General features: G+C 51.5%; 1 protein-coding gene across 3 annotated transcripts in view; it reads right to left on the bottom strand.

Annotated features, from left to right (window-relative positions):
- Nucleotides 1-25,590, bottom strand: part of SHANK3 (SH3 and multiple ankyrin repeat domains 3) — a 208,342-nt gene that overhangs the window by 88,617 nt on the left and 94,135 nt on the right. For all 3 annotated transcript variants that reach the window (XR_011559400.1, XM_070754596.1, XM_070754595.1), the window contains exons 5-11: nucleotides 24,380-24,488; nucleotides 21,931-22,082; nucleotides 20,843-21,010; nucleotides 20,063-20,179; nucleotides 18,967-19,044; nucleotides 17,909-17,975; nucleotides 11,082-11,388 (exon numbers count right to left, since the gene is read on the bottom strand). Coding sequence is in view for 2 of the 3 variants with exons in the window: in XM_070754596.1 (XP_070610697.1) it covers nucleotides 11,082-11,388; nucleotides 17,909-17,975; nucleotides 18,967-19,044; nucleotides 20,063-20,179; nucleotides 20,843-21,010; nucleotides 21,931-22,082; nucleotides 24,380-24,488 (998 nt within the window). In the remaining variant the exon portion in view is untranslated. The remainder of the gene's footprint in view (nucleotides 1-11,081; nucleotides 11,389-17,908; nucleotides 17,976-18,966; nucleotides 19,045-20,062; nucleotides 20,180-20,842; nucleotides 21,011-21,930; nucleotides 22,083-24,379; nucleotides 24,489-25,590) is intronic.

Below are 25,590 nucleotides of genomic sequence, written 5' to 3'. Positions count from 1 at the left end.
TGAGTAGCAGAGGGATACCATCTAGGACTAAGGAGGTACTCATGCCACTCCCTAAAGCCTTAGTTAGAGCACACCTAGAGTAACTGCATTCCGTTTGGGTCACTAGACTCTAAAAAAGACGTTGAAACTCCAGAGAAAGTGCAGAAGAGAGCAACCAGGAGGGTCAGGAGACTAGAACATACCAAGAGCGGTTGCAGGAACTGGGCAGGGATAGTCTAGCAAAGAGAAGGACCAGGGGAGACACAATAGCAGCCTTCCAATACTTGAGGGGCTGCCCCAGAGAGGAAGGAGGGGGGGGGGGTCAGGATGTTTTCCAAAGCATCAGATGGCCAGACCAGGAGCAATGGAGGGAAGCTGACCAAGGAGAGATTCCACCTGGAAATGAGGAGGAACCTTCTGACACTGAGAGCCATCAACCAGGGGAGCAGAAGTCCAACACTCAACTCAAGGGGAGACTGGGCAGCCATTGGTCTGGAATGGAAGAGGGATTCCTGCCTAAGCTGGGGGTTGGACTAGATGGCCTACAAGGTCCCTTCCAACTCTAATAAACAAACTAACGGAATGGAATTACAGCGGCACTGAAGAAAGTGACTTGTTGTGACCATTTCCCCACACTTAACAATGGCTGCAGCAAGAGGTGACACCAGAGCCCTCGTCCCAGGGGGCAGTTTCCGCAGGTTCTTACCAGTTCTGAAAAACGGACAGCGGAAATTGTGAGTAGTTCAGAGCACCGTAAATGGCCCCCGTCCCCACCTATTCCCGGCCTCCCTCCCGAGCCCCAGCTGAGTGGGGATTTTGCAGGGTCTCCCTTGCCCCGCAGACCCCGTAGCAAAGGCCCTTGGACCCTGCCCGGTTCCCGTATTGCGGGCGCTTCCCCCAAAGAAGAGGGGGGCAGGCGAAGATGCCACGGATGTAGCCACGAATGCAAGATGCATGAATGTTTAATATTGGGGGGGGGTGTAATTGTATTTTTATAATCACATTTTTATTATTGTGTCTTTTTATTCTTGTAGGCCGCCCTCTGTCCACTTGCAGAAGGGCAGCCTATAAATTTTTATTAAATAAATAAAAATAAATAAATAGCCAAGGAGAAAAGCAGCCTGGGACTAAGGAGGAATTTCCTGACAGTGAGAACAATTAACCTGTGGAACTGCTTGCCACCAGAGGTTGTGAATGCTCCAACACTGGAGGTCCTTAAGAGGAGTTTAGACAGCTGCTTGTCTGAAGTGTGCAGGCTTTCTTTCCTAAGCAGGGGGTGGGACTAGAAGACCTCCAAGGTCCCTTCCAACGCGGCTGTTCCCTTCTCTTCTACACCGGTGATATTAGTGTCCCACCTGGGCAGGGAGGGAGGGAGGGAGGCGGCAGATGTCGAAGCCAATTTTAGAAAAGGCCAGTGGACGGCAGACATTGATTACTGTTGACATTGGCTAAATAATTGAAAAAGTCCAAGAATACCAAAATGAAACCCATCTCCATTCCACTCATTTGGCAAAGGCCTCCACTCGCCTTGACCGTGTGAAGGGGGGGAATAGTCTTAGGAAAAGAATAAAACTGTGGTCGCAAGGCGGGCACCGGCTGTTGTGGAGGCCTTGGACGTCTGACCTGGGAGGAGGCTTCCTGGGAGCTGTCCAGGGTGCTGGTGCTGGCAGAAAGCAGAAGGAACGGAATAACGGAGCTGGAAGGGACCTTGGGGTCTTCTAGTCCAACCCCCTGCTTAAACAGGCCAATATCCCATTTCAGACAAGTGGTGGTCTAATCTCTTCTTAGAAACCTCCAGTGGCAGGCTGTTCCACTGGCTGATTGTCCTCACTGTCAGGAAGTGTCTCCTTGGCCCTAGGTTGCCTCTCTCCTGGATGAGTTTCCATCCTTTGCTTCTTGTCCTGCCTTCAGGGGCTTTGGGGAAGAGGTTGGCCCCTCCCTCTTCTTTGGGGCAGCCCCTCCAACCCTCCTGGAAGACTGCTACCATGCGCCCCACCCCCAGTCCTTCTCTTCCTTAGAGAAGCCCAATTCCCACAGCCGTTTCTTCTTCCTGGGTTCTAGGCTCCAGGACTTTTATCCTGGTCTTCCTTCTCTACTCTCTTTCTTTCTTTCTTTCTTTCTTTCTTTCTTTCTTTCTTTCTTTCTTTCTTCCTTCCTTCCTTCCTTCCTTCCTTCCTTCCTTCCTTCCCTCTTTCCTTGTTTTTATATGCCACCCACTCCAACAGATTCTGGGTGGCTAACAATGACCACAAGTACTAAAACAATACAAAGTAGAACAGCAATAAAACAGCAATGATATAAAATGCATAAAACCTAGAAAAACCCACGTACACCCAGTCATTCTTAGTTCCAGTCCTGCCGGAAGACCCAGGTCTTAATGGCTTCTCAGAAGACCGGTAGGGAAGAGATAGTACAGATCTCTTTGGGGCAGTTGATTCTAAAGGATCGGAGCCACCACAGAGAAGGCTCCTCCCCGAGATCCCGCCAACTGACATTTTTTGGCAGATGGGACCTGAAGAAGTCCGACCCTGTGGGCCCTCACTGGTCGCAGGGAGGAATGAGGCAAGAGGGGGTCCCGCAACTAGTCTGGCCTTGAGCCATTTAGGGCTTTAAAGGTGATAACCAACACTTTGAATTGAGTCTGGAGACTGACTGGCAACCAATGCAGCTCGCACAAGGTTTCTCTGATACGGGTGTACCTTGGTGCCCCTGTTATTGCACACACCACTGCATTTGCGCACACTGCTGCATAAAGACTCTAGAAACATCCAGAGACCCTCTAGGAGAAGAGCCCCCCACTCCTCCACTCGCAACAGAAGACCCAACGCAACTAGACTCACAACCCTCGGTTTAGAAAGCTTAGAACTACGTCGCCTTCACCACGACCTAAGCAGAGCCCATAAAATCACCTGCTACGACAGGACCCCCTGTTGCTGGGCCTTTCTTTCCCCTTCTCCCCAAGGCCCCTGCAGAACAGATCGGGAAGCAGCGAGGAGGCTGAACAAATATCCCCACGTCACAACAACACATGCGCTAAAAATGAGGGGGGGGGGGGTTGGAGCAACGAATGGCCGGTATGACTAGGCCGGACAGGATGGTCAAGTATTGATCGAGTTCTGTATTAACATTTTATGCACAGAGTCTTAAGTTTCTACAAACGTTGCTTACTTATTCATCACCCTATATATCTTTTTCTAGACCGACTATATTGTTGCTTGTCCTTCATTATATCTTCCTGTTGCTACTGATATATATCTATATAAATTAAATATATATTATAAATGTATAATACTTTTTTTAAAAAAAAAACCCCAATGCCTACAATGGCTTGTTGCAGACGTGTTCCACTTTCTTTTCAAGTTGAAGTCTCTAGTCCCCAAGAGTTCCTCTCCCAAATGGAGTTAGTCCGTGGAGTCTAGACCCATTCAATTCAATTCAGAATAGAGCTGGAAGGGACCCCTGCTCAAACAGGGGGCCCCAGACCCATTTCAGACCCATTTCAGACAAGTGGCTGTCCAATCTCTTCTAAAACACCTCCAGTGATGGATCATCTACGACCTCCAGTGGCAAGCTGTTCCGCTAGTTAATTGTCCTCATTATCAGGAGGTTTCTCCTTAGTTGCAGGTTACTTCTCTCCCTGATGAGTCTCCACCCGTTGCTTCTTGTCCAGGCTTCTGGTGCTTGGGAGAAGGGGTGGACCACCCCTCTTTTTTGGGTGTATGTGTGCGCAGGTGCATTCATGCTTTTGGCACTCGGCACAGAAGAGGTGACCCATCACTGACCTAGTCTATAACGTCAAGAACTTTTCGGATCCTGAGCTTGTCTTCTGTGGTGTTGGCTATTCCTGCCAGCTTGGACGAGTCCCCCTCCTATCCCCTCACCCAAGTCATTTGAGAAAGTGCGTTCATAATCCCTGGTGTTGTAACATTATAGCATTTAGGCTTATGTGCTGCTTCACAGTGCTCTTACAGCCCTCTAACCACTGCGCAACCCTGGCTCACCCCGAGAGAGAGAGAGAGAGAGCGAGGTGATAGATACATAGAGAGATAGATGAGAGAAAGATATATAGATATGATAGAGAGATAGAGAGATAGATGAGAGATACATAGAGATACAGATAGATAGATAGATAGATAGATAGATAGATAGATAGATAGATAGATAGATAGATACAGTAGATATAAGAGAGAGGGAGAGAGCAATAGAAATAGCCCTTAGACTTCTATACCACTTCACACTGCTTTTCCAGTCCTCTCTAATCGGTTTACAGAGTCAGCCTCTTTTGACCCCAACAATCTGGGTCCTCATTTGACCCCCCTGGGAAGGACAGAAGGCTTAATGAACTTTGAGCTGGTGGTGAGATTTGAACTGCTGAACTACAGCTAGCAGTGAGCTGAAGGAGCCTGCAGGGCGCTGCTCTAACCACTGCGCCACTCCTGGCTCTATTCTGTTCAGCAAGATAAGCTGAAGAGCAGGAATGTCCCCCTGGCAATTGTAAGGCCCCTGGGCTTCCACCCCCAGAATTCCCCAGCCAGACCAAGAAGGTCTTGAGAGCAGCGCAGGGATTGGTCAGCCCTCTTCACAACCGGGGTTCCTCTTCAGGCTCCATCGTTCCCTCCTTTGCCTCTGAGCACAGGGGCTGGGGATGATGGGAAGCCTGATTGAAGTGGGGGGGTTTCAGAGGGGGGGAAAACAGCCTCCTTGCTAGAGGCAGAAACCTTCTCAGGAGGCCAAAGCCCACAGCTGCTGTGTGTGTGTGTGTGTGTGTGTGTGTGTGTATGTCATCGCCCGCAGCAACCACTTCCTGGAGGCTGCAGCGCCTTCCTTTCATTTTACAAGGCGTGTGTGCGCCCACGAGCGAGCGGGAGAGCCGGCCACCAGCCTTTGAAGCCGCTTTGACGGCTGGGGATAATGAGCTGCCTGGGATGCCGGTGGTGCTGGCTCCTCCTCCTCCTCCTCCTCCTCCTCCGTGGCCCTCCCAGGAGGATGCGGTTGCTAAGCGAGGGAGGGGATGGAAGGCTGCGCGAGGCCTCCTCCGGGACGCATCCCAGCAAAAGGGGGGGGTCTGCATGGATCCCTGGGGGGCTCCAACCCAGCTGTGCCAGGGGTGGGATTCACAGTCTTTGCTGTCGGTTCTGTGGACGTGGCTTGGCAGTGGAAGGAGGCTGCCCCTTGTGTGCCAGTTGTCTGTCTGTCTGTCTGTCTGTCTGTCTTTCTTTCTTTCTTTCTTTCTTTCTTTCTTTCTTTCTTTCTTTCTTTCTAATTCCACTTCTGTGCCACCCAATCCCAAAGGATTCAGGGCGGCTTGAAACAATATAAAATACAAAAACCAATTTAAAAGAAGTTAAATATACAACCTAACAATAAACCACAGGTTAAAACCCATCACAAACTAAATAATCAGCATAGATATGTAGCATTCATACAATTTGGCCCTGATACTTATTAATTTGTGGCCTCCCAGGCCTGCCAGCAAAACAACAACAACAACAACAACAACAACAGTGTTGGGAGGGACCTTGGAGGTCTTCTAGTCCAACCCCCTGCTTAGGCAGGAGACCCTCCACTACTGCAGACAGATGCTGATCCAACATCTGCTTACAAACTTCCAGTGCACCTTTTGGAAGACAATCGGGTGGGAGCAGTATGGACCTTGTGGGGTGGGGTAGGGAAGTTGTTTCCATAGAGCCGGGGCAACCACAGAGAAGGCCCTCCCCTATGGCCTCGCCAACCTGCATTGCTTAGTCGACTGGATCCAGAGGAGGCCAACTCTGTGAGCACTTATTGATCTCTGGGAGGCTTGTGGCAGGAGACGGTCCCTTAAATAGTCTGGCCCTGAGCCATGCAGGGCTTTATAGGTGATAACCAACACCCTGAATTGTGCCTGGAGACTAATAGGAAGCCAGTGCACCACGCAGAGTGTAGGTGTTATATAGGTGTCCCGAGTAGCCTTCTGGACCATTTGGAGTCTCCGAACACTCTTCAAGGGGAGCCCCATGCAGAGCGCATTGCAATAGTCAAGGCAGGAGGTGATGAGGGCCTGTTTGGACAGGGAGTCTCTGCTCACGGTCACTCATGCCCTCTTCACCTCGAGGTTTGACTACTGCCATGCTCTCTACATGGGGCTGCCCCTGAAGAGTGGAGCCTGCAGATGGTGCAAAATGCAGCCGCAGAAGCTATTGTGGGCCCCCCAAGACCTGCCCACATCTCAACCACACTCTGTGAACTGGACTGGCTGCCAGTTGGTCTCTGGGCCCAATTCAAAGTGCTGGTCATGACCTACATGGCTCGGGACCAGAATACCCACAGGAGTATCTTCTGCCTCAGGACCCCCAGCTCACACAGAGTTTATTATTTTATTTATTTATTAATTGGACTTATATGCAGTCATCGAACCTCGGGTTGATAAGGGTGTGAGTGACTGTGAGTAGAGTCGGCCTTCTCTGGGTCCTATCAGCCAGACAATGTCATCTGGCGGGGCCTAGGGGAAGAGCCTTCTCTGTGGCAGCCCCGTCCCTCTGGAACAAACTCTCCCTGGTCTTTCGTAAAGCTCTGAAGACCCACCTCTGCCGGCGGTCATGGAGGGCTGTTAGTGGTGAGATTGTCTCCGGCCGATGTTGTGAATGATTGAATTGGATGAACAGGAGTGGCTGCATATGGGGACTTTTTTAAATGATTTTATTAATAATAATTTTTAAAACAATAATTAGATTTCTTTTTACATATTGTTTTCATTATGCTGTACGCTGCTCTGAATCGCTTTGAGAGGGCAGCATAGAAATCAAATAAATAAATAAAAATAGATAGATAGATAGATTAGATTAGATAAATAGATAGATAGATATAATAGATAGATAGATAGATAGATAGATAGATAGATAGATAGATAGATAGATAGATAGATATCCCCATTTGCTCCACATCAGCTGGGACTCGGGGTGTGTGTGTTAGAGAATAGATGGGGCGGGGCCAGTCAGAGGTGGAACTGACCTGTGCTCCAGAGCTGGTCAGACCCTGCTGAATCCCACCTCTGGGCCAAACTCCAAGGACCCCAAGCCAGCATGAGGATTCGCAACTCCTTGCCACTTGCCCAGCCCCGGCCCTCGGACTTCTCTACAGCTTCCCAGGGCTTTTACTGGGCAGTTGACAGGCCCATCCTCCTGCCCCCCCATCACCTGCGTCCTCATTTGACCGACCCTGCCAGTGGCTGCCGCCCTTCCTGGGACCAGGCACAGGCCGGAGGAGTCACTGGTGAGGGGCCTGACTGACGCCTGGCGTGCATGTCAGCTCCTGTTAGGGACGCTCCTTTCCCCATTTCTGATTTCATGCCTTTAGTTTGTCCCTCTCCGTTTTGCTTATGTCTTGTCGCTCCCTTCGCAACATCACAGCCACTTAAGAGCCCGGTGACTGACGACGCCAAATGACAGTGGGAATCAAACTCATGTCCTGGGGACGGTTGTCTGAAGAAGGGACGGTGGTCAGCTTGAGGGGCTCTCCTTGGGGGTCTTTTTGAGGGTCCATTACAGGTGTCGCTCATGGTGGGGTGGGGGCAGGAAAAGACCCCCCCTGACAGAGGAGGGTTCAAGTACACTCAGCCTTTCAACAAAGGCCTTCAAGCTTGCTTCTCCCAATATCTCAGGGGTTGCCACAAAGGGGAGGGAGTCCAGCTATTCTCCAAAGCACCTGAGGGTAGAACAAGAAGCAATGGGTGGAAACTAAACAAGGAGGGAAGCAACTTAGGACTAAGGAGGAATTTCCTGACAGAACAATTAATCAGTGGAACAGAAGTTGCCTCTAGAAGTTGTGGATGCTCCAACACTGGAAGTGTTTAAGAAGATGTTGGATAGCCATCTGTCTGAAGTTGTGTAGGGCTGTTGACTGTGACATTCTGCTCTGGCTGATAGTACGATTGAGGTTTGGATGAAAGTGATTGATTGGTTTTAGATGCCGGGTTCTTAGAATTAGTTTTATGGTTGGACTTTCAATGTTATATTGTGTTTTTATACGCTGTGAGTCCGCTTGGAGAACAGCAGCCTAGAAATCCAATAAATAAATAAAATAAATAAGCCCATTTCTTCTTTGATGGTCCCCCCTGGTTGAGGGGTTCTTTGTCTAAGCCCCCCTGCACTGAGGGTCTCGTCAATAAGTCACACGTATGTTGCACAAGTCAGGAGCAGAAGACACCTACAGCTCACATCCTGCACCTAATCTGTTTTCCCTCCTCAGGATGGCGCTGCAGGGCATTGCACTAGACACAGGGACAGGTTTTTTTTCATTGGGTCATCCCTCTCCTGGACATCGAATTCAGCCAGTCACAGATTTCAAGGACCAGGAAACAGAGGCCAGTGTTCTTGCCACCTGAGAGTGAGAGTGAAGGGGAATTGGAGACTGAGGAACCACCAGAGACTGTAGCATCCCCCAGTTATGGGACTTAGTGAGTCAGACTGACGATGGGGAATCAGGGGAGGAGTCCCCCCTGTTAGATGGAAGAGTCAGAAGAATGTGGTCTATACAGGAATATCTAAAGAGGAAGGGTTCTTGGCGTTAATAGATCTACAGCACCCTTGGCCACACCTTGCCAGTATATAAGGGACTTCCCAAGGGCCTGGCAGGCAATGTTCCTCACCATGGATGCCAGAGACTCAATGCTGAAGGGACTTTCTGAATTCAAATCCTTTTGCCTTTGTGCTGGTGAGTCTGTTCAAGCTGCCAGTTCTTATCTCCAGTTCATTAGAGAGAAATGCAGCCGGCATGAAATTCCTTAGAAATTAACCAGGGAGTTTATAGATTTTGCTTATTGTTTATTAGACTTGTATGCCACTGTTCTCCGAGAACTCGGGGCGGCTCACAATATACCAGATTAAGATAAGATTTTGCTTATGATCAGCTTTGGATCAGCGTGTGTGGTTCTTCGTTTCTGACTGTGGCCGGCTCAGGCAGAACGGGGTCCCTGTTTCCCAGCTTTATGGCCAACAGGCCAGGTATCTTGGCTGTCACAGGGGAGGAGATGGCAGAATCCGCGGATGGCGTGAAAGGCGGAATCAGCCTAGAATCCCTACGTAGCCACAAGCCGCCTCGGACTCCGTTGCGCTCACCCAATGCCCAGCAGGGACTGACCGCTAGTGGAGAAGATTCCTGTGCAGAGGCTTTTAGCAACAACAAATCACTTTAAGTGGTGAACCTTCCCGTGTCGATCTGATCTTTTGTGCCCGACCAGCTGCGCTACGTATATTTATTCTGCAGCGTTTCAAAATGATTTTAGTCTTTTAATTCCGGTGTTTTGTTTCTGAGCCGAGAGTCATTGATTGGGACGGGCAGCTGTAGAAATCGGATCCATAAATAAAACAAACAGGCAGCGGCTCTGACACAGATGCCCCCCCCAAAGAAAATGATCTCATTGCTCTCCCCCCCCCAAACAGGCAGGGGGAGGTGAGACTTGCTACCCAACACATCTGAGGAACATCAACCTGAAATGGGAGAAGCATCTCGGGAGCAGAAGAGAAGAGGCATCTGCTCTCCCGGAGTGGCCTTCGCACAAGAGCAGCCTGCCTTGAAGGCCCCCCACCCCCGTGGGTGAGGACGCCCCATACAGAATGGTCCAGGAGGACCCAGCTGAACACACAATGTCACTTGCCATTCCTCCACAGGACCCAAAGGGCAACAGCTGACCACTTGCCCCACCCGCCTTCTCTTTCTGGAACATTGGGTGCCTTGTCGTAGAAGTGGGGTAGAGGGTGCCCCCATCCCACTCCCAAAGCCCCTGAGAAGGAATCCTCACCCACCTTCCAGAATTTGCCGATGATGTTAAACTATTTAGTCCCACCCACAATGCTGCTTCCCTTCAAAAGGACCTTGACCATGTAGCAGAATGGTCAAACAACTGGCAACTTCAAATCTCAACCAGTAAATGCTCAGTCCTGCACATTGGTAAAAAGAACCAGAATACCAAATATATACTTGGAGGTAATGAACTTGTAGATGACCCTCCCTCTGTCAAAGACCTCGGAGGACTCATTTCCAATGACCTAGGTGCCAGAGCCCACTGCAACAACATTGCCAAAAAAGCATTAAGAGTTGTCAATCTAATCTTAGGTGGCTTCTTCTCTGGTAGCATCGAACTGCTAACCAGAGCTTTCAGACCAATTCTGGAATACAGCTCACCTGTATGGAACCCCCATTGCACATCAGACCCTAATACAACTGAGAGAGTAAAGAAATATTTCACAAGAAGAGCCCCTCACTCCTCCTCTCACGACAAAACACCTTGTTCCACCAGACTTCAAATACTGGGCTTAGACAATTGACAACTAGGTCGCACCTAACCACAGTTTATAAAATCATATACCAAAATGTGCTTCCTGTTAATGTCCTTCCTGTTCTTCACCATCAGCTGCAACAACACACGAGCATGTAATGGATCCAAACTCAATGTAAAACGCTCCAAACTCGGCTGCAGAAAATACGACTTCAGCAACAGACTGTTTCATGCCTGTTTCATGCGCCCCCCTGACTCTGTGGTTTCTTCCCCCAACCCCAAAATCTCCAACCTTAGATTGTCTACAATTGACCTCTCCCCTTTTCTAAGGGGTGGGCATAAGCGCACTATTGTGCCTACTGTCCCTGTCCTTCTGTCCTATTATCATTTTTATCATTACTTTCTATGTTATGTTTATATAAGCTACTATCATATACTTGATCGACAAATAAAATAAAACAATCTAGAAGTTATGGGAACTGTCCTCCCCCCACCTCTGATATGGGGCCAAAGAGAGGGGGACCCTTGGCTGAAATGTTCTGTTGTCCCATCTAGGACCAGGGACAAAGAATCACAGTCACACCCACAAGATGGCCGGTTAGAACCACTGTGCCGTTCTGTGGTCAAGGGGCTGCCTTAAAAACCCAAAGGCTGCGTGTTCTAGTCCTGCCCCAGGCATTTGGGCCAGTGCCTGTCTCTCTCTCTCTCAAACCAACCCACTCCGCAGGGTTGTTGTGAAGGGGGAAAAGTGGAGGAGAAAGGGAGAAGCCCGGAGTTCCTTATAAAGGCACAAGCGCGCAACTCTTCCCTCCCCCACCCTGTCCCGTCCACCGGGGCGGCCGCTCACCTGGGCCTGGCACGGCTGCTCCTGCGCAGGGAGGGCGCGTCGGCCTCCTTCTCCTCCCGCACCCGCTGCAGCGATGGGGAGCGGCTGTGGGCACCGCGGGGCCCGGCCTCACCCGCCACGTCCCGCATCTGGGCCAGCAGCTGCGGGGGGAGGCCACGGAGTGAGGGCGCGGGCGAGTAGGAGGGCCGGCTCTCCGCCTTCAGATTGTTGTCGCTGGCCGAGCGCTGGAGCAGGCGAGGGGAGGCCAGCCCGGCCACTGCCACCAGCCGCCGCCGCTTGGTGTAGCTCGGGGTCTCGCGGAAAGGCACTGCGGGGGGGGGGGAGGAGAGAGGAAGGGGAGGGGGGCGGTTAGCATGGCTGGACCCAAAAGCCCCCAGAAGCCCCACCACCCACCCCAGCTTCAGCCCCAGAGGCTTTGATGGATAGAATAGAATAGAATTCTTTCTTGGCCAAGTGTGAGTGGACACACAAGGGATTTGTCTTTGGTGCAGATGCTCTCAGGGTCCATAAAAGAAAAAGAGACCTTGGTCAAGAAGCAGGAGGTCCAACACTTAAGGATGGTCTTAGGGGTCAAATAAGCAATCAGGAAACAGTCAAGATTAATAAAAACTTAAGAATGCAAGCAACGAGTTACAGTCAGAGTCATAAGTGGGAATGATGGGAAAAAAACTAGTAGAAATAGTAGTGCAGACTTAGTGAATAGTTTGACAGTGGTGAGGGAATTATTTGTTTAGCAGAGTGAGGGCACTTGGGAAAAAACTGTCCTTGTGTCTAATTGTCTTGGTGTGCAGGGCCCTGTAGTGACATTTTGAGGGAGGGAGCTAAAACAGTCAATATCCCCCCCTCTTTTTGACTCGTGCAGTCTACTGGTCCTCAGTGGGAGGCAGGTTGAAGAAGGAAGTTTTGAAGAAAGTGACCGGGATGCCATCGGTCAGAAATGGCGGAGGGCAGTGATGGTGAACCTTTCTCCCCTTGGGGGCCAAAAACATGTGCACATGTGTTATTGCGCACGTCCGAGTGCCCACACACATCATTCAATGCCCCCGAAACCCCTACGCATGCACATGTGACACACCCACCCATGCTGCCATGTTCATTGTCTATGCGTGCACAATCCCCCTCCTGCCCCCTTTCCTGACTTTGGGTGGGCCCCATAGACCCGGTTTTCCCCTCCCCAGGCTCCAGAGGCCTCTCCTAGCCCCCCTGGAGCCCCCCCGGAGGCTGGACATGGGCTGTTTCCTGACTTCCGGTGGCCCTGGCAGACTCTTCTTTGACCCTCCCGAGGTGCTGCAGAGGCTCCCCTTGCGCGCCGGCAAGTGTGGCTACATGCGCCACCAGTAGCACGTGTGCGATAGGTTCACCCTCACTGGTGTAGGGTCTCCTGCTCGGACGCGGTTGAACTAGGTGACCTCCAAGCTGCCTTCCAACTCGGTCAATCTATTCTGTCCATTCCACGCTCCGGTGGACTCCGAGGCCCTTTGACTTCACTGGGGAAGAAACCGTCCCTGGGCAGAACGGGGGAGGGGGGTCAATCTTGTGTTTGTTTGTTCCCCCCCCCTTGGTGCCTCTCTTGAAAAGTGTTTGAGCATGCAGAAAACGTCAGTATTTCAAAGTGACAGCTGCCATTATTGACCCAGCTTTAATTTTTGCCGCTTCTGCATCCAATTCCATCTCTTTGGCGGGAAAGCAGATGCCTCCGGTTGCTCAGGGCAGAAGGAATCCCTCACCCAGCATCCCCGGCCGTACGGGCAGAGCCTGCTGGGAGCTGTAGTTCAGCAACATCTGACCGGTTGTGACACTACAGGAAGTCCTCGGCCTACGACCACATTTCTGAACATTTCGGTTGCTAAACTCTGCCCCATTTTGCAACCTTTCCCGTCACCGTCCTTAAGCGAATCATTGTGATGGTTAATTAGTGACAGAGTTGTTAAGTGAACCTGACTTCCCCACATCCACTTTCATGGTCAGGAGGTCGCAAGGGGGAATCGGGACTTTGGGAAACTGCAACCGTCATAAATCGCATTGAGAGCCCGGGTGGCGCAGCAGGGAGAGTGCAGAACTGCAGGGCACTGAAGGTGACTGATAGATCTGTAGGTCAGCGGTTCAAATCTCATCACCGGCTCAAGGTGGACTCAGCCTTCCGTCCTTCCGAGGTGGGTCAAATGAGGACCCGGATTGTGGGGGCAAGAGGCTGGCTCTGTTCAAAAGGGCTATGGCTAACAGGTTGTAAGCTGCCCTGAGTTTAAGGAGAAGGGAGGCATTAAAAATCGAATAAATAAATAAATAAATAAATAAATCTGAGTCAGCTGTGATCATGTGACCCTGCGGTCTTTAAGTGTAAAAAACAGTCCTAGAGGTTAGTCCTCAGGTTACAATAGTTTACCTAGTGACCTGCCATTGCAACTCTGAAGGTCACCAAGTGAGGTGTTGTAACCTGAGGACTACCTACCCTGCCCTTGCAAGGAAACCCTCTCAGGGGCTCTTTCCATCTCAAAGGGCCGTCTTCCTGTCTTCCTTCCTTCCTTCCTTCCTTCCTTCCTTCCTTCCTTCCTTCCTTCTGCTTTTCCTTCCTCCCTCCTTCCTCCCTCCCTCCCTTCCCTCCTTCCTCCCTCCCTCCCTCCTTCCTCCCTCCCTCCCCTCCTTCCTCCCTCCCTCCCTCCCCTCCTTCCTTCCTCCCTCCCTCCCTCCTTCCTCCCTCCCCTCCTTCCTCCCTCCCTCCCTCCCCCTCCCTCCCCTCCTTCCTCCCTCCCTCCCTTCCCTCCTTCCCTCCTCCCTCCCTCCCTCCTCCCTCCCACCCTCCCACCCTCCCTCCCTTCCTCCTGGCTTTAAAAAGCATGGGTTATTTGTTTGCTTCCAGGTGTCCTCCCTTGTAAATGAAGGCCAGCCGGGCCCAACTCTTAATGGGGCTAGGAGATAGATTAAAGCCATAAATTGTCATCACAGGCAGCAGAGCAAACGGCAGCCTCCACTGCTCCCCCGCCCCACTGAAGGACGGTGACGTCCTTCTCAATCAAAGTCTTGGCCTGCTGCAAAGAGGGAGTGTGACTTGTGTGTGTGTGTGTGTGTGTGTGTGTGTCCCCTGATGCAGGTGGGGTGCAATCTCAGAGGAGAGGGGCTCCATCATCCAAGCACCAAGCATCCGGGTACTCTTCAACATCTCCACCAATGATGTGGATGAGGGGAGAGATGGGGAACTCATCAAATCTGCAGATGACACCAAACTGGCAGGAAGAGCCGACACTCCCAAGGACAGGCTCAAGACTCAGAAGGATCTGGACAGACTGGACAATGGGCGCTATCTGACAAAATGAAAGTCAGTGGTGGAAAAAGTCAGGTTCTACACTGAGGCAAGAAAAACAAAACGCCCAGGTACAATATAGGTGGCACCTGGCTCAACAGTAGCAACTGTGAGAAGGTACTTGGAGTCCTAGTGGATGACCATTCAAAGAGGAGCCAGCCATGTGCAGCAGCTGCCAAAAGAGCCAACGTGGTTCTAAGCTGCATTAACAGAGGGAGAGAATCAAGATCGCGCGAAGGGTTAATCCCACTTTATAAGGCCCTGATAAGGCCACACTTGGAATATTTGCATCCAGTTTTGGTCCCCACGATGCAAAAAAGATGTTGAGACCCTAGAAAAAGTGCAGAGAAGAGCCACAAAAGTGATGAGGGGACTGGAGACTAAAACATAGGAAGAACGGTTGCAGGAACTGGACATGGCTAATTGAATGAAGGACCAGACAGTCCAGAGGTAGGGCTGGAATACCCACCTATTGAGGATGCTTGACCCTGGTGGAGATGCTGAAAGGTGTGTGTGTGTGTGTGTGTGTGTGTGTGTGTGTAACAGGGCACTCTTATCAGCCTCCTCCTGGGCGTAGGTGGTTCGAGCTCCCAGGAAATCAGGAGATTGGAGCTGCTCAAAGATTTATTGCCATCTTAAATTTTCTATAAGAATCTGGCCAAGTGACATTTAAAGGAAGTGAGTGGAAGATAAGAGAGGCCTTCAAAGTGGGCTGGACTTGGATCTCTTTGTGAGTGTGAAGGGACCCGTGACTTACGGCTTGCTTGACCCTTCCCTTGGGTTCAGCCTGGTCATCTCCTACAGGTGGTCCTCCATCTCAGGAGGAGAATCAGTGCCAAATTAGGTCCCCCTCCCCCTTCCAACCTCCAGAGTCTACGGTGGATGGTACTGAAGGCAGCTGAGATGTCCAATGAGACCCCGGGGGCTGAATTTACCCATCTCAGGTCAACTAGCCATTCCTCTTGGCCGTGGGCTTCCAAAAAGCTTTTAATATCACGGTATTCTCTCCGGCATTGTAGACTTGAAGGATGCCTCTGCAGAAACATGGCTTCGTTGCATTAAAGTTGTGGTTAATTTTATTTGACTTTTGTGGTTTTAATAGCTGCCCAGAGTCATGGGCAGATGTATCAAGTGGAAGGAAGGAAAGGAGGGAGGGAGGAAAGAAGGAGGGATGAGGAAAGGAAAGGATGAAAGGAAAAGGAAGGATGAAAGGGAAGGGAAGCAAAGAGGAAAGGAAAAGGATGGAGGAAAGGAAGGAGGAGAGAGGAAGAGGAAGAGAAAAAGGAAGTCAAGGTCAGGTCTTTGAAGTACATCTTGAGCTGAGTCCAGAATGAAACGGATCGAGAAGAATCCGTCCCTCTGACCCAATCGGGAGGGAACATTCTTCCTATTTCAAATTCTCCCCCTCCCTCCCTCTCCTATTTTACCCCCCCCCCCGCCCTGCCTTCTTGCTTGCTTTAATGACCATCATTGATTTCAGATGTCCTGTTAATCTTGATAGCAACCAATTAGATTGACGTCCCTTCATGGCTGTTTGTATGATTGGTTACGCTTTAATTAGCCATCTCAGCCAGAAATGACAGCCAGATTTTCTTCGTTAATTGCTTTCTCCGGCAGGTCACAATCCAGAGAGGCTCCTGCGAGAACAGCCGCCCTGCTCTGGGGGGCCCACGGGGAGAATTTCCCCCAGAACAGAAATGGGGGGAGGGAGTAATGCGTGAACGACCCCCCCCCCAGCCCCCAAACCAGGGAAAGGAATGGATTCATGGACTGTTTTTTCATCGGTTTGATTTCGACAGCTGCACCTCTCAGCAAGCGACACCCAATTCAGAAAGTCCCCAACTTACAGTTCCAATGGAGCCCAGCATTTCTGTTGCTAAGTGAGACATCTGTCACGTGGAGTTTTGTCCAATTTTACAACCTTTCTAGCCACACTGTTTATCACCATTTTTCTACAAAGGGGTCTTCGTTATTTATTTGAACTGGTTCCTGAGTTGCTACACTATAAATCCTGGTATCCGGACAAATCCAATCCAGCTGCTGCGTACTTCAATATATTCGGACAGGGGTTGGGCTAGAAGACCTCCAGGGTCCCTCCCTGCCCCATTGTCATGTCCATTTCGAAGCCCATGCCAGGCTGGGGGGTGGGGTGGGGGGCTCCCTGCTGTTTCCAGAGCCTCCCGACGTGTTTCGAATGAAATCCCTTTTTCCGAGGGAGCCCAGAGCCAGAGAAGGCAATTAAAGAAGAAAAACCTGGCTGTCATTTCCGGGCGATGCCGTTAATTAAACTGTAACGAATCATACAATTACATACACCGCGCGGGGACATCAATATAATTGGTTCCCCTCAAAACTCCGCCTCCTGGCTGTGATCGGGGGATCGGCTGGGGGGGGGTTGTGCCCCCAATTCTGGCAGCCCTGCCTCTCTCTCTCTCTCTTGGGTGGGGCACTCTCGCTTTCGGACGAGGCCACCAGCAGCCCCGAAGTTTGGCTCCTGGCTCTGGATGTGGGGCTCCAGGAAAGAACTTGCAGCCGTGCCATGGATGGCGCTGAGCATGGAAGGGACGGCGTGCCCTCCGGGTCAGTACCGGCTTCCTATCCTGTACAGGCCACACTGCACACCAGTAGTGAAACTGGAGCTTCGCGTGCAGATGTGGGTGTCCGGCGTGTGCGCATGTATGCGTCCCAGTGATGTTTTGCTTCTGTGCATACGCGGAAGGAAAAAACCCCTCTGAAATCTCTCTCGTGGGGGGAGGGAGTAATGTGTGAACGACCCCCCAGCCCCCACACCAGGGAAAGGTGGTTCTCATGAGATTTTGATTCCTGTGCCTGCGTGGAAGGAAGGAAATTGCCAAAATCTCTCTCTCGCACACATGTCCCCTTGCGAGACTTTGCTTTATGTGCATGCGCGGAAAGAAAAAAGAAACCCACCGAAAGCTCACGCGCATGTGTGTTCCCACATAAGATTTACGAGATTTGAAGGAAGCCTTACACGGCATCGGGCCAGATGACCTCCAAGACTGCCTCCTGCCACACGGATCCCAGTGCCCGGTCAGGTCCCACAGAGTCGCCCTTCTCCAGGTCCCGTCAACTAGAGAATGTTGCTTGGTGGGCCTAGGGGAAGAGCCTTCCCTGCGGGGGCCCCAGCCCTCTGAAATCCACCCCCCTAGAGATTCGCACAGCCCCCACCCTCCTCGCCTTCCGCAAGAGTCTCAAGACTCATTTATGCCACCAGTCTTGGAGCGATGAGACTCCAGCCCTTGTCCGACGAATGTTACGTTTGGTCGATGTCTGAATGGGTAGGATTGATATTTAACATAATTGGGAATTTTAAATCAATTTATCTAGTTTTAATTAATTGGATTTAGCCATTGTATTTCATTGTTTCCCTTTCTATGTTGTAAGTCATCCCGAGTCTTTGGAGAGGGGCGGTATATAAATCCAATAAATATAAATAAAAACCAACCAATAAAGAGGTCCCACCCCTGAGCTTCCCAGCCCTACAAAAGGCCAAAGGTCACACACTTACCAACGTCGGACTCTTTGTGGGTTTTGATGATCTCCGCCAGTTCAAAGTTACCCGCAATGATGGCCACCTGCAAGCAAAGAGGCCGGAGTGAGCTGGATGGCTGTTGACCACAATAGAATAATTTGAGTGCCACTCTGCCCCCACAACAGCCCTGCAGAGCAGGCCCTTGGACTTCTTACAGGGATGGACATGCGGTTGACCCTGATGTCATGGGGACCTCTGTTGATGCTGCCTCAGATTACATTGGCTTGTTTGGCCACTGCAGGACAGTGCTGGCTCCGATGGAAGTGATTGGCCATTAAGGGTGGGGTTGAGGGGTCAGACAGGAGGAACCAAGCCTGCCAGGGGGTGCAGCCCTCCCAAAGGGCTGGGTGTGAGCCTCTCCCTCCCCTTGGTTTCCTGGGCTGGGGGGTCAAGGGCGCATCCAAACTAAACCAGAGCCTGAGTCAAAGTGCTCCGATTTATTGCTGCAGCCATCCTGGCACCTACACTGGGAAACCTGAATCTGAGTTTCCCACCTCTCTTGCCCCCACCCCCATAAACCTGTCACGTTGCCCACTCAGATTGTGCCAGCATGGCCAATCCTCCTTCCACTTCCACCCAGGTGGATGGGCATAGGATGGCCTTGAACCCCTCAAAAGAAGGCTTGGTGGCTGCATTGCATGCCCTCATGAACCCCCCTCCCAAGTCCCCATCAACATCAGGCAGTGGATTTATCACCAACTTCTGCACCAGCTTGACCCGGGGTAGGAGAGGGCTGCATGGCCTTTGCGTCAGTGGGGGTGGGGTGAGTGTCTGTTTCGCCTGAATCGGTGGGGGAAATTTGCCCCCATTTGCTGAACAAGTAGTGATAGCTCCCTGGTCACATCCCTGAATCGGTCCTCCAGTTGCGTCTCCTTGAAAGTGTCTGGCTGAAAGAACCCTTTGCGCATGCTCAGAGGCTTCTGCACATGTTCCAACGCTCTGCACCCTATAAAGTCCCCCCAGAGCCCCCCTGCCCTATGTCAGAGGAGGAAGCCGAGGGTCCCCCCCTCTTCCAGAGCCCGCCCTGCCCCTACCTGGAATGCCGTCTGGTTGTTGTAGTTCCGGATCTCTTTGCTGGCTCCCCGGAAGAGGAGGACGCGGGCACAGCTCTCCTGGCAGAGAGAGAGAGAAAGGGGGGGCATCAGACTGGGCAGGGAGGGGGGCATCTGCCCATGGGGCTGCCTCCCCCTTCTTGGCTCTAACCTGCCCCGTGCGTTGTAGGGGAAGGCTGAACCCACCTCCCCCTCAAACTCTTTTGACACCTGGTGATGCTCGAGTGCCCCTGTGGGGCAAAGCCAAACCCGAGCAGCTGGTGTGTGTTTGTGTGTGTCTATGTGTTAGTGTTATGTACATAACTATATAAACAAACCATCCGTGTATGTTTAAATGTATTATCAGACTATAGCTTTTAGAGTTAGTGCAGCAGTTAGCCACAAGAGGGAGCCAGAAGCGCCTCTCTGATGACTCTCTGCTGTTTCTCCTTTGTCTGTGTGACTCTGCTGTAAGAAGTGTGTGTTCAAACAATGGCTTATAGTATTATGAGTAAGGCTTATAGTCATCGAAGGACTGCTGTTTTCGGCACTACCGGTGCGCCCTCCGAGGCCATCGCAGGCACACATGCGCCCATCAGTGAGAGATTTGGCTTCTGCGCATGCACAGCAATCGAAATTTTGTGTGAGGACGTTCGTGAGAGTGAGATTTTGGCAATTTTCTCTGATATCTTTGCTTCCATGCATGGGCAGAAGCAAAAAACCCCCAAAATGGCTGAACTCCCACTCAGGCGTCTTCAGGCGAGATCTCCCTTGCTGCGCCAGTGCAGAAGCCAAGTTTCACATGGGGGCACACGTGTGTGTTGGGGATGCGCATCCTGAAAATCGTTAGCATAGCATAGCCCCTGGCCGTTGCAGTCGTGGCCCCCCTCTGCTTCCGGTATTGTGCGTGTGTGGAGAGTTCTTGACCGCTGTAGTTGTGTGTGACTAGGATGGTTCTTGACGAAGTCGATAACATCCCTGCCCTGATGGCGCCTGGGCCCCTGCTTGTATCTCTGGGCTGCACATCTGCCACCTCCACGCGTCCTCAAGGGCCACTCGGCACACTCCTTCACACTGTGTGTCTGTGTGCGCCTCTCACCTGGTTGTAGAGTGCGCAGACGTGCAGGGCCGTGTTCCCCGAGGCGTTCTGGGCAGTCATGTCGGCCCCGTAGAACAGCAGGTGCTCCAGGTGCTGGACGTGTCCGTAGCGGCAGGCCTGCCCAGGAAACAGGAAGGCGGGACTCGCATCCAGAGCCCACTTCAAGGCCCAGAGGCCCCTTGTTCCAGTCCCTGGGGGCCCACCATCCCCCGTGGCCCCAGGCTCAGGCCCTACGGTCCCCTCCCCAAATTCCGAATGACTTCTCTTCCAGGCCTGCAATGTTTCTACATTTGATTGATTGACTCGACGGATGAGCTGCTGCCGGTCTCACTGAATGTTGTAAAAGGGGATCACGTGACACTGAAACCGTCCTGAGTAGGAGTCAGTTGACCACGGGGGGGTGGGGGGGTGGCAGTGGTCGCAATGGTTGAAAAACCGTTATAAGCCGCTTCTCTCAGCGCCCTTGCGGCTGTGAATGGTCACTAAACAAACGGTTGTAAGTCGAGGACTCCCTGTAGAATTTGGAGGCAGGAGTGGGGGCCCTGAATACCCAAATTGTTTTGAAGACCCCCCCCACAACACACTCCAGGAAGGTTTGTGGCAGGGATCTCCCAGTTGCCCCCCTTCCCTGCCAGGGTGGGGATAATTCAGCAGCCCCGGGGTTCCCCCCTCTTGGAGAGGCACCCCTGCCCCACGGCAAAAGAGCTTGGGGGGGCATTTCCACCTGGGCCCGTTCGTCTCCCCCCCCACCTGCGCCCCCCCTGGCCTGGCCTGTCTCACCTGGTGGATCTCGTGCCAGCCGTTCTCGTCCACGCAGCCCACCTTGGCGTAGTCGTGCAGGAGGAGCTCACAGCAGTAGGGGTCCCCCCCCACCATGACGCTGTGGTAGAGGGGGGTCAGGCCCCGGCTGTCCTTGTAATCCGTAGAGGCCCCCAGGTCCAGCAGCGTCTGCGCAAAGGAAGCCACGGGGGGGGGCATGAAGGGGGGCATCAGGAGGTGCCTGGCATCCCTGGCCCATCGGGGTGGGGGGGCATAGAAGGCTACAAAGGGGGGGGACTAGGATAGACCAGAGTCAGCCTTCCTCCTCCTCCTCCTCCTCTTCTTCCTCTCCTCCTCCTTCTCCTCCTTCTAGTTGGAAGGGACCTTGTAGAGGTCATCTAGTCCAACCCACCACTCAGGCAGGACTCCCTACACCACCCTGGACAAATGGCCGTCCAGTCTCCCCTTGAAAGTCTCGAGTGTTGCAGCTCCCACAACCTCCGCAGGCAACTTCTGCTCCCCTGGTTGACCACTCTCACTGTCAGAAAGTCCCTCCTTGTTTCCAGGTTGAATCTCTCTCTGGTCAGCTTCCATCCGTTGTTCCTTGTCCGGCCTTCGGGTGCTTTGGAAAACAGCCTGGCCCCCTCTTTCCTCTCTGGGGCAGCCCCTCAAGTATTGGGAACACTGCTATCCTGTCTCTCCCGGACCTTCTCCAGACTGACCATGCCCAGTTCCTGCAGCCTCTCTTCGCATATTTTACTCTCCAGTCCCCTCATCCTCCTGGTTGACCTCCTCTGCACTTGAGTTTCAAGGTCTTTTTTATACTGTGGTGACCAAAACTGAATGCAGGACTCTAGGTGTGGTCTAACTAAGGCTTTACGTAGTGGTATCAGTGCCTCCCTAGTCCTGGACTGTGTCCCTCTGTTGACGCAACTCCGGGTTACCCCTTTGCCCCCCATCCTGCTGCCTGGCTCTCCTCCTGCAGCGTTGCGGCTCCTGCCCTCCCCTCCCCCTCCAAGGAGGGTCTGCCAGGGACCCTGAAGGACCAGGGTCAGCTGTCCAGCCTGAGCGGTGCCCCCCAACTCTGGAGGGAATGGCGTGAGACTCACCCGCAGGGCCGTGTGGTTCCGGCATCGGACGGCCTTGTGCAGAGCCGTCATCCCTTCGCGGGTCCGGAAGTCCAAGTGGGCACCACCATTCTTCAAGGCTTTGATCATCTCGGCACAGAACTCCAGCTGGGCACTCATGGTCAGGGGGCATTCTGGGGCAGGGAGGAGAGAGAGCTATGAGGAGGGAGGGTCTTTGGAGGGTCTCCTTCAGCCCCCCCCCACTGTCACCATCCCCCTCTCGTGCCCAACTGGACCTCTCCTTTCCCTTGCCTGGGTGACTTCATCAAGAGCCATAACGTGGCCTATTCTGGGGTGAAGCTTTCCAGATGCATCTTCGTTCTTAAACAATCTACTAAAATAACCCACATCACATTTCGGACATAAATACATTGGAAAGTGCCCAGAGATACCTTAAGAGAAGAGCCCTCCACTCCTCCACATTCTTCCTATCAATGACTACTTCAGCTTCAACCACAACAACACACGAGCCCACAACAGATACAAACTTAAAGTAAACTGCTCTAAACTTGACTGTAGTAACTTTAGTAGTTGATGCATGGAACTCACTACCTGACTCTGTAGTATCATCACCAACCCCCCCAAAACTTTACTCTTAGATTGTCTACTATTGACCTCTCCCAATTCTTCAGAGGTCAGTAAGGGGCGTGTATAAGTGCACCAATGTGCCTTCCCTCCCCTGTCCTAATGTCTCCCTCTTATTAGTACCAATATCAAATATATATAAACAGTGTTTATATATATTAAACCAATACATTCTTGACAAAATAAAATAAAAATAAAATAAAATAAATCTTGATTAACTAAAATCCTGGCTCAGTCTGGCTTGGAATCAAGCCACACAGTCCTCCACCTCAGGCAGGTGTTAAACAAGTGCAAAAGATGATCTCATTCACATGCAACATTGCATTTGAAATAAAACTTGAAACCTAACATCAGAACCATCCTTAAAAAGGGAAACAAAAGAAGGTTCTTTCTGCACCAACTCAGGAAGCTCCAACTGCCCCAGGAGCTGCTGGTCCAGTTCTACAGAGGAATCACTGAGTCCGTCATCTGCACCTCCATAACTGTCTGGTTCGGTTCTGCAACCCAACAAGACCCACATGGACTTCAGAGGAGAATCAGAACTGCAGGAAAAACAATGGCTGCCAACCTGTCTTCCATTGAGGACCTGTAGACTGCACGGGTCAAAAAGAGGGCGGGGAAAATATTGACAGACCCCTCACATCCTGGACACAAACTGTTTCAACTCTCACCCTCAAAACGTCGCTACAGAGCCCTGCACACCAAGACAACTAGACACAAGAACAGTTTTTTTACGAACGCCATCACTCTACTAAAGAAATAATTCCCTCAACACTGTCAATAATAATAATAATAATAATAATAATAATAATAATAATAATAATAATAATAATAATTTATTAGATTTGTATGCCACCCCTCTCCGAAGACTCGGGGCGGCTCACAACAATAATAAAGACAATATAACAGTGAAACAAATCTAATATTAAAAGAAAAGATATATAAAACCCCAGCACTTAAAACCATACAACACATACATACCAAACATAAAATATAAAAGCCTGGGGGAGGTGTCTCAGTTCCCCCATGCCTGGCCATATAGGTGGATCTTGAGTAATTTGCGAAAATTATCAAACTATTTACTAAGTCTGCACTCCTATTACTACTAGTTTTTTTCTCATCATTCCCACCACCCATTTCCTCCAACTTACGACTGCATGACTGTAAGTTGTTTCTTGTATCCTAAGATTTTTATTAATATTGTTTCCTGATTGCCTATTTGACCCCTGTGACAATCATTAAGTGTTGTCCCTCCTGATTCTTGACCAATGTCTCTTTTCTTATGTGTCCACTGAGAGCATCTGCTTCAAAGACAAATCCCTTGTGGGTCCAATCACCCTTTGGTGAATAAAGAATTCTGTTCTGTCCTGTTCTAGAGGGAGCCGCCTCCCTCCAGACAAGGTGCCCAGCCTTCCTCCTTCCTGAGTGGCAGGTGAGGAGCCTCCCTTTGGGGCCGGGTTCACACAGCATAGTAGACCAGGGGTGGGCCAAGTGGGCTCTTCCGTGACTCCCTGAGCGCATCCTGCTAGCCGAGGAATCCTGGGACTTGGAGTCTGCATGTCATAGAAGAGCCCGCTTGACCCACTGCTGTGCTTGACCAAACTCCTCCAGCCCGTTCACACTTGCTTGGCCCGCGGCTGAAGTGAAAGCAATATGCCCAGCGCCACGAAGCCAGCCGGGGATCGGACTGCAAAGCCTCCCCAGGCCAGGCACGATTTCAAAACAGGCGAAGGCCAGGGGATCTCCCCTTGGCCCCCATTCCCCCAAAGGCAGCGCTTCCCAACCGAGGCAACGTGAAGGTGCCTGGACTTCAACGGCCAGAATGCCCCAGCTGCCCTGATCTCACCTCCAGTGTCCGGGTCATGAAAGTTGGGGTCCAGTCCTTTCTCCAACAGCCGGCTGACCTTGTCCGCGTTCAGGGCCTGCACATAGTCCATAAATTTCTTCAGGTTGGCCTGCAGCCCAAAGCCCGGGAAGAAAAGAGGCCGGTGAGTAGCTCCTGCTGGACGCCCGGCTGCAGGCGGTGGGCCAGAGACCCTCCCCCCCTCGATTCCCCCACTGCAACCAAGAAGAGAGCGGAGGGCGGCTTCTGCCAATCAACCAATCAACCCTGCAGCAATACACGAGCACGTAGTAAGATTCAAAGGGCTCCAACTCGACTGCAGAAAATACGACTTCATCAACAGTCTGAGGAATAGGGCAGCATAGAAATGAAAGAAAGGAAGGAAGGAAGGAAGGAAGGAAGGAAGGAAGGAAGGAAGGAAGGAAGGAAGGAAAGAGATCAGTGCCTGGAATGCACTACCTGACTCTGGAAGAAAGGAAGGAAGGAAGGAAGGAAGGAAGGAAGGAAGGAAGGAAGGAAGGAAGGAAGGAAGGAAGGAATCTATGCCTGGAATTCACCACCTGATTCTGTATTTTTCCCCCCCAAACTCCAAAGTCTTCAGCCTCCGACTGCCTACCGTCGACCTCTCCCCCTTTCTAAGAGGTGTGTGAGGGGTGTGTGCATAATCACACCATTGTGCCTTCCTTCCCTTTCCTACTGTCCTATTGTCTTCTTTTATCGTTACTTTTTGCTTTATGTTATGTTTATACAAACTACTGCTATCCCATCCATGGGTAGTTCTCAACCTGGGGATTGGGTCCCCTGTGGGGGTCGAAGGACGATTTCACAGAGGTCGCCTAAGACCCTGTGTGGGAAAAGACACACTTTTCTTGGTGTTAGTAACAAAAGCTTCTATTCTGGCACCTTGGAAGATATTTTTACAATCTGACCAATCATTTGCAGTGGGGGGGGGGCTGCCCCTCTGACCTTCCTGCCAATCAGCTTCAAGCTCTGTTGGGAGAATCGGCGCTAGTCTTATGGTTGGGGGTCACCACAACATGAAGAACTGTATTAAAGGGTGGCAGCATTGCAAAGGTGGAGAAACAAACAAACAAACAAGAAACCCTCCCCTTCCCACCTGACCTCAGGTCCACTTGATCTTGCCCGCTGGAGTGTTCTTACACACACAACCCACAACCCACAACCCAGCCCTCCTGCTCCATCTCTTCTTCTGC

This window comes from Erythrolamprus reginae, chromosome 6 (genome assembly GCF_031021105.1).
Source record: "Erythrolamprus reginae isolate rEryReg1 chromosome 6, rEryReg1.hap1, whole genome shotgun sequence".
NCBI lineage: Eukaryota > Metazoa > Chordata > Lepidosauria > Squamata > Dipsadidae > Erythrolamprus > Erythrolamprus reginae.
This window is presented reverse-complemented; position numbering and strand designations above follow the sequence as displayed.